Source organism: Papaver somniferum, chromosome 2 (assembly GCF_003573695.1).
Source record: "Papaver somniferum cultivar HN1 chromosome 2, ASM357369v1, whole genome shotgun sequence".
Lineage (NCBI taxonomy): Eukaryota > Viridiplantae > Streptophyta > Magnoliopsida > Ranunculales > Papaveraceae > Papaver > Papaver somniferum.
In genome coordinates, this window is record NC_039359.1 from 213,884,969 (window position 1) to 213,893,954 (window position 8,986).

At 32.6% G+C, this 8,986-nt stretch overlaps 1 protein-coding gene and 1 long non-coding RNA gene across 2 annotated transcripts; both read left to right on the forward strand.

Moving 5' to 3' along the window:
- The first annotated feature begins 7,245 nt into the window (after nucleotides 1–7,245).
- LOC113354526 lies at nucleotides 7,246–7,699 on the forward strand. The gene is made up of 3 exons (XR_003361928.1): nucleotides 7,246–7,272; nucleotides 7,386–7,553; nucleotides 7,649–7,699. It is a non-coding gene; the product is annotated as an uncharacterized LOC113354526 (long non-coding RNA).
- Nucleotides 7,700–7,957: 258 nt separating this feature from the next.
- Nucleotides 7,958–8,774, forward strand: LOC113354527. Its single transcript, XM_026597837.1, has 2 exons — nucleotides 7,958–7,992; nucleotides 8,259–8,774. Exons 1-2 carry the CDS (start codon nucleotides 7,990–7,992, stop codon nucleotides 8,613–8,615), a joined length of 360 nt encoding a protein of 119 aa, XP_026453622.1. The 5' UTR covers nucleotides 7,958–7,989; the 3' UTR covers nucleotides 8,616–8,774.
- The last annotated feature ends 212 nt before the right edge of the window (nucleotides 8,775–8,986 follow it).

The following is an 8,986-nucleotide window of genomic DNA, read 5'->3' on the forward strand; positions in this document are numbered from 1 at the left end:
ATGTTGATCATATTTGAACTAAATTAATCATCTTGATTGGTTATTTAGTTATTTGCTCCGAAAGTCTTCTTTGTCGAGCAAAACAATTGACAATTAAATTGATTACTTCTGTGATTAGTTTGGTTGTGTTTTCCAATTAGATTAATTATAGGTTCTCTTGTAATTAGTCTAGTTGAGTTTTCATATATTCCACAAGTCCTTGTGTTGAGTATATGAACGGCTATACTAATCATGTTCTATTGGTTAATGTAGTCGTATATTCCGTAATGTTTTCCTTATGTTGAGTATGTGAACGATTAAGTTAATCATCTCCGTATGACTACCTTAGTCTTAGCTCCGTAAGTCTACTTATGTTGAGCACAATCAATTAAATTGATCACTTTTGTGGTTCGATTTAGTTGCGTGTTCCAATTAAATTAATCATGGGTTTACTTGTGATTAATTTGATTGAGTTTTGGATATAGAAAATCATTCCTATGGTCTTTGGTGCCCAATTAAAAAAATCCTTCTTTTCTTTCGAAATTAAGGTCGCTATTGTTGTTCTTTCGGGAATGACATCAAATAGGGGAGAGTTCTTTTGAACTTGTGCTTAATGGTAATATCTTGCGGGGTGTGCGAATGTGGAATTTTATAGGAGTTATCTTGTATCTTAAAACTCCTTCATGAATGCATTTAGCTTCGGCTTTATGATTGCATCTAAATTAAGTTGGTATGTATATTTTTATTTTAGTCTATGAAACGTCTCTTCTCGGAAATTTCATTAGGATCCCGTTCTTGTACCTTTGCCAATTTTATTGACAAAAAGGGGGAGAATTAATGTATAGTTCTACTACACATACATATGGTTTACGGATCATTGTGTAAGGGGGAGTGGTTTCCATGTGAGATGGAGTATTGACTTAGAGGGAGTGAGACATATCACCGTGGTATTATTGTTAAAGTCGTGATGCAATTGGACTTTGATGTTACATAATAATACTATATCACTGTATAATGATGATCGAGAATCTCGATTTCTCTCATTGTTATAGCTACGGATCTTCAACAACGGTGATGCTAAAATTACAACCTTTGGGATCATTGGAGTACTTGGAAGGACGAAGATTTTAGGGAATTAGACTATGGAATAGGAGCCACTAAAGTTTATCTTTTTTGTATTCCATATGTATTAATAGTTTTGTCATTAAAATTGACAAAGGGGGAGATTGTTAGAGCATAGATCGGTCGACCTCGCATGCGTTGCTATATCAAGCATGTTTGTCAATGTTAGTGGTCAAACTATGAGTCTTGATTTCTAGTCTACATAGCTAAGTCTCGGACTAGGATAGAAAAGTGTAGTTGAGCTCAATGACTTCATGGCGATTCATCATACAACGACGAAGATATACTCAAGGAACCGTGGAACTTCATCAACAAAAATGTATGTGGATATTTGAACTTATCTATCACTCAAAAGTCTATCTATTCTATCTCCTACTTCGTATGAGACAAAAGTCGTATGCTATATAGACTGGATCGTACACATTTGATATTTCGAGCTGATTGTTGTTAGTGATATGGCAATCAAGAAACTTATATGGTGAAAAAATAGGTTGTAGGAAACACTAGAATCTTTGTAGGAAGACACAAATTTGATTTGTATATCCTCGTAATTAGGAGTGAAAGACTCATAAATGTCTTGCCAACATCCTTTCCAGACGGTACATATCTTTAACTACATTTGCTTCATCTGGGAGGCATCTGGCAATCAGTTTAATGTCTTGCCAACATCTTTTGCACTTTTGTCTATTTACTGTAACACAACTCTTTTGGAACAGAGCGAAGGAATAATTCTGAATAGTAAAATCATTTGTATAGGAAATATCTTAGTTTGGGTTACTAGCATAAGAAATAAGTTTAAGCATTTAGTATGCTGCCCACACTTCGACAGAAATTTGGGTGAAACAAATTACAATAATTCTTTACAGACCATGGTTTGAGACTCTTCCAAAACCGTTTACTACGTGGATCTCCACGTGTATCTGCCACTTCAGCCCAAAATCTTCCAAATCTGTAATAAAATTTATTCTCTCTCTAAACTAAACGACGACTCTTCATCTCTACCTCTAATATTCTCTACACTGTAAAAAAAATGCGATTTAAGTAAATCAATCATCATAACTGGCAAGATGAAGAGTTAACAAGAGTATAGTTTTGCCATCATTTTAATGGTTTTCTAAATTCAAAACCATAGTTTGACTTTTGTTTTCCTGTAGACCATAAGTAGTAAAAATGGTTTCATAAGTTAATTTGAATTATGTTGTTGCTAATTTCTGATCAATTTGATGAAACCAAAAATGGTTTCTCAATTCTTCACTATGTCATATATGGTTCCATCAGTATTGTGTTGGTGGTGTTGGTGAAATCTGGTCATTTTGATGAAACCATTTTGGGTTTCATCATTCTTCCCTTTGTCGAATTCTACCAGTATAGTTTTACTATGTCTTATGAACAGAATATAACCTGCTCTTTTTGATGAAACCATTTTTGGTTTCATCGTTTTATCTTTGTTAAATTGGGTTTCATCAGAACTGATTTGATTTGTTGGTTTATTCATGTGTTTTTGATGAAACCATTGTTGGTTTCATCATTTTTACTTTGTTAAATTTGGTTCCACCAGAACAGATGGCGATGTTGGTGTTTTCAATTAGTCTTTGATGAAACCTGTATTGGTTCACATATTGTTATGACTAGCTACTCTGTTGGTGTTTTCATTTAACGTTGTTTTTTTATGGAACCAATTTTGGTTTCATCTTTTTCATTTAGTTAATTATGGTCGTTCTTTGATGAAACATTTGTTTGTAATTTCAGGTGAGATTTTGGACTTCCTGTGTGCTATTGCATGAAGATTCTGTTGAAAGGAAACATGAAGTCTTATGAACATTCAAAATCTTGATGGAAAAAACATATCAGTGAAGACACTGGTATAAATATCAACTAGTTGTAATACTTGTTAACAAATTGTAATAGCATTTTGCAACATTATTTCCTGTCAAAATGCTTATAATAGTTTCTAAAATATTTCAATTGCTTATGAATGGTTTCAATTGTTGAATTCATTTTTTTTCTTTTCTATTGATTTAGTTGGATGTTCGCTTTCAAACCAAACTTAAAAGAAATATAAAACCCAGGTGTTATATAGGAACCATGTTTAAATGAAGTTTCAACTGTAATTTTGTGCTAGTTCATTGGTAGAAGAAACATCTTGATGGTAAATACAACTACTAATAATTGTATGTGAGAAAGTAAGGTACATGTATAATGTTCATATGGAGGATGAAGCCAAAGAAACAACGGTTAAAAAATGATAAAACCAAAAAGGGTTCCAACAAAAAATGTTGAAACCTATTTTGATTCCAGCAAATTATAAAAGCCTGCAACTCTGATAAACATAATCTAAAATGATACAAACATGAAACACTTGTATAAAATTAACATGTTTAACTTAAAAAAAAACGTAGACAAGTGAATAAAAGAAAAATAACATTCAAAGTAAATACAAAATGAAATAAAAAAAAAGATTCAAACACATTGTAGTCTAAACAAAAACTTAAACCGAAGTTCGATAAATTTTCGTCCAAATGACTTCACATCTGCCACGTATGGCATGTCCTTCGAATTGTTGTCGTAGAACTCACTTTCAAATTCTTGACAAAGAGTTTGTTTCCGATTCAATAAGTTTGTACATTGATCGATCACTCACAAAAATAAGATGTTTTCGCGGAGAAAATACTTCCTTCAAATTCTCCAAAAACCATTTCTAGTTCGCATTATTACTGATGACACCATAACACAAGCAAAAGAATAAATTTCTACAATGTGAACACAAAAAGAACATGAGAAAAGGTTTCAACAAGTAATACAATTAAACCAACATAAAAAAATGTTTGAACAAAAATAGGAAAAGACTGACTAACATGAAAAAGGTTGCAACAAAAAAATATACGATGAAACCAACAAAAAAAAATGATGAAAAAAAAAAGAATGTCTGAAAAACTTACTGCCTTTCCTGGTTAGACCTTGGTGGCATATCATGGCCAAGGTATTTTCTTTTCAAGTATGAAACCAAAAAAGGAAACACTATCCTTTACGTAACATATAATCGCGACAGCATATTTCATAATCTACAAGACAATGTATGGAACCAAAAAAGGTTTCACTGTATGAGGATATGAACAACAACAAAAAATTAAAAACAATACACATAACAAAGTATGAAACTGAAAAAGGTTTCACTAAACGTGAATATAAACAACAACAACAACAACAACAACAACAACGAATTTTTTTTTTAGAAAAACATCATGAAATCGTAACAATAAGAAGACTTCGTTCCAATAAATCGAAGATTTCATAAGAACAAATTTACAAAAATCATATTAACATAAATGTAGGTTTCATCATCAAAAGTAAATTGCAGATTCAAAAAAAAATCAAAAATCAAAACCTGAAAAATCAATTAAGCTGATGAGTGATCCAAATACAAATAGGTTAATCCGAAGATGATCGATTTGAAGGATTCTTCGGCTGGATTATTCAACTCGATATGCAATTTCAATTGATAACTCAACTTGAGATATAATTTCAACTCAACTGTATTGGAACCAAATTTCGGATAAACATAAACCGTAGCTTCTCGTCTTTTCTCTTCTTCAATTAAACTGGAAGGAAATACCAGATCTCAAAATTTCTTCAATCAATTTGAACATAAAATTACTCTTTGAATTATGAAATCGGGAGTAGAAGATCTCGAATCTTTGCGTGTTTGAATCGAAACCCTAGAAACTAAGAAAAACACGAAGATATAGGAAGAAGACCTCGAATTTTCTATGATATTGACATTTCTTTGGAGAAGATCTCTTCTTCTCTCTAAATGTTTCTTCTGCCGAACTTTTCTTCTAGGTAGCAGATAATATATCCGGAAGGTCAATTGAGGAATTTACGAAATTATTAAAAACTAAATTTACATATTATAAAAGGAAATGGAGTTTTTGTATCACTTTTGGAGAAAATGGAGTTCTTATAACTCTCAACATATGGGTGGAATTTATGTACTCCAAATAGTATCACCTTGGTTTTTTAGAGCTTAATATGTAATTCAAATAGAATATTCGGAAGTTTTTAGATTTTGTGGATACCTACACAAACCCAGCATTAACTGATTATGATAGCATTTGTTTCCATTGAATAGACATGCAAAGATACCATAGTTAGAATAGAATTTTTGGAAGTTCTTAAATCTTATTCTTGATTTTGGATACTTTAATATATTATTTTTAAAATACGGAAATTCACGGATTCTTTTTAAAATTCACAGATTCTTTTTAAAATTCACAGATTCTTTTTCCATTTTCTTTTCCATATAAACATCCACGTTTTTTTTCTTTCCATTCTTTCGTCAACCAATCATAAGGTCCAGATTTTATTAAAATCATGTAAACGCGGTGTAAGAATCTGCTAAGCTATCACTCGATTTGGAGAGTCAGATCCAGTCAATTCTATTAAGAATTAACGTCCACGAAATGTAGGGGTATAAGTTGCTTTTCGACGAATCAGGAGTGACGATTTTGTTCACTGGCCAATGAGAGGGGAGATTACCACAACTCTCGACGTGGTGTGAGAGATAGCGTGGGTTTTTTAGGTTGTTGATTTGCATGATTATTTATATGATCCTAGGGCCAAGAGAGTAAGACCCATATATTATTGGGCCATAAGAATAAATAGCCCCTTAGTCTTATCAGGCTCCACAAGATTTTAAATTGGTTGTATCTTAGACTAATAATACGATATATCCACCAAGAAGACTAATAATACGATATCCACCAAGATTTTCTTTTCAGAGAAAATATTTCAGTTTTAATGCTCATAACTATTTTCTTATTGGTCGTTAAAGTTTTGATTTTATTTTAAATTTTGATAAAATATCCACAATTCTATTTCCCAATCTATTTTCTTATTTTCTTATAGACATGCGGTTCAAAATATATTCATTATTTTATTTTAAATGCTCGCAATATTTTCTTGATACTTGGTGTTTTTAGCAAAGTTTACAAGCTTTATATAGGAGTTTATAAATAAATGGTCTCTGTAATACGTGATAGTAAATTCTTATATAAAGCTTGATTATTGGTGGATCGATGGCTCCATCTGTAGGTCTTAAGATTACCAACTTTTTGGTACTGTTTATGAGTTTGGTTCTCACATATCAACAAGTGATACCAGTATTAGAAGGAAGGATTACTACGGTGAGTATATCATCGACAGAAGATGATTTAGAAAGACAACCAAGTAGGACTCCTGTCAAAACGATACATGTACGTATAATTTTCTTTTTCAGTTTTGATTTGTGATTACTAAGATTTCTTTTCTTTCAGCCTTTTAGTTAGTGCAAAATTAGATTTGCTCTTAATCTCCTGGGAACTACATAGATTTGCTCTTAAAATCAACAGGATGTTTAAGTTTTGGAAACCAACAACAAAAATCAATTCCAAAACTCAGGATGTCTAAAAGTAAAACATCCCCGGATATCTCTTGGCGTGTGAAGGCTTGTCTGAAAAACTAATCTCTATAGTAATTATTTGGGATTTCGTTTGTACCTAGATTGGGAAATAGAATTGTGGATATTTTATCAAAATTTTGTAAGGCCTTTAAACGTTATTTTAGATTGGGAGACTACTCCTCTATTTATATTATGCAACAACTATCAGCAGATATATATAATATTGAGAGACGTCCTCAAGACTCCAGATCGATGACTTTACTTATTTTGTATTTTCCATTTATTTTGAGTCCCAGCTACAAAAAATAAAGTAAAAATTAATAGTCTATTGCTTTGTTTTTGGTGCAGACTCCATGGGGTGATATTTACGACTGCTTTGAATTCCACAAACAACCGGCATTTGATAATTTTATATTAAAGAACCATAAAACCGAGGTAACATATATCTACATCTTGGTCGATTATATTCATTTTGATGAGGGATATTTTAGTGTTCTAGAAGAGTTTATGAATTGGTTTGTTCATAAGGACTGTTGTTATCATTTGGAAATGCAATAATCTGGATGTTTTTCTTATTAGACGAGAGAAGAAATAGTTTCCACATACTTGGATGAAGTATTTGGTCTAGTAGAAGGGTGCCCGAAAGGAATGGTCCCTATTCGTAGGACAACCAGGGAAGATCTAGTCAGAGCAAAATCCTTACTTTTTTGTCAAATGCTCCTGGTTCTCAGTTTGTAAGTGATTGAACTTTATTTATTTTTTTCTTGGATTTTACTCGGTGCTACCACTTCTCTACAACAGGTTTAGTACTTTCTGAGATTTTTGTTTGGAAACCGGCTTGTCTCAGAGAGCAGGTATTACTTACGTTGCAAAGGAAGGTGAAACTATCTATGGAGCAATGGGAAGATATAATGTTTGGAATCCTAGCACAAAACAAGACCAATTTACTTCAGGAGAAATGGCTGTTCAATTTAATGAGGAGAATCAGACCACTGTCATCAAAGTCGGATGGACTGTAGGTTCCAAATTACATTACATAACATAATTTTTGCTTACTTGAAAGGTTTATATTCTTTTAAATGGCTTAAATTTCTGTGGAAAATATATCAGGTGAATCCCCAGCTGTACGGTGATAACTTAACTAGAGCTTTTATATACTGGACATAAGTTTCAAAAATCCAACTATTTTTTTTTTTCTTTTTCTTTTTGAAGAATCCTTTTAATTTTCTTTTGTTGTATCACTCGCTATTAGTATTAAATTTTTTATTCTTATTTTGTTTTTCCATTGTTATTTTTTTTAAAAAGGCTGATGGTGCTCAGAAGACTGGCTGTTATAATACTCATTGTCCTGGTTTTATTCAAGTTCATTCCAAAATAACTCCGGACTTACCTTTGGTACCACATCATAAAAGATGAATGAAACTCAGATTACAGTTAATTTTGAGATTTCGATGGTAAGAATCAAACTCCTCTTGGCATATGACAACCACATCTGTAAGTGTTAAGAAGTCTGAAATGAAAATTAAGTGACCACTTCTGTAAAATGCTTCTGGTAAACAAGAAAACAATTTCTAAAAATACGAATCCCCGTCAGAGTGGGTGGCCAGATTTGGTGCGAATAAGATAACCTAATCAAATTAATTAGCTTTGTACAGTGAATATTGCAGATTTATAGAATTATAGAATAAGGAAACAAGTCATGTCTTGTGTTACATTGCAGGAGCAAACAACAGGTGCATGGTGGTTGGTAGCAGAAGGAAATGTTTCGATTGGATATTGGCCAAAGGAACTAGTCCCTGCATTGGGATCAGGAGCGGGTTATGTCTACTGGGGTGGTCGTGCACAGGCTAGTGATGGAGTTGGACCACCAATGGGCAGTGGTGAACGTTCACTATCTGTCGACGGTACTAGCGTTAACGGTTATGTTGAACAACCTCGATACATAGATAAGAATAGCAACGCTCTACAACCAGAAACCGTTGAGGTTGATATGGATTGCGTCCAGATGTACACTGAGAGGTATTACCAAGAAGATAATTACCTTCTATTTGGAGGACCTGGTGGTGACATTTGCTAGTTAATCGACATATTACTGTGCCAGTAATAAAAGATATTGAAGACAGTTGTCGGGAAAGATATTTAGTTGGGAGCTTCTCTGGGTTTCCTATAATAAGAATCTTATTTTGTACTTGAACATCCGCAAGTTCTTAGTTTTCAATAAAATTTTATTCTTTTACAATTCTCCCGTGAAAAGAGAATCTCAACCACTGAATTACACGCTAACTATATTCGGCATGGTTCAAAAATTTTAATGTCACCGAAACGATGTTACAAACAAGCAACTCATAGATTCCAAAACACAAGACAAAATTCTGGATAGTGTCCTTTAAACAACCCGTAAAAAAATCAATCCATCGTGTAATCATTTTTTTCTTTGATAAATCTCAT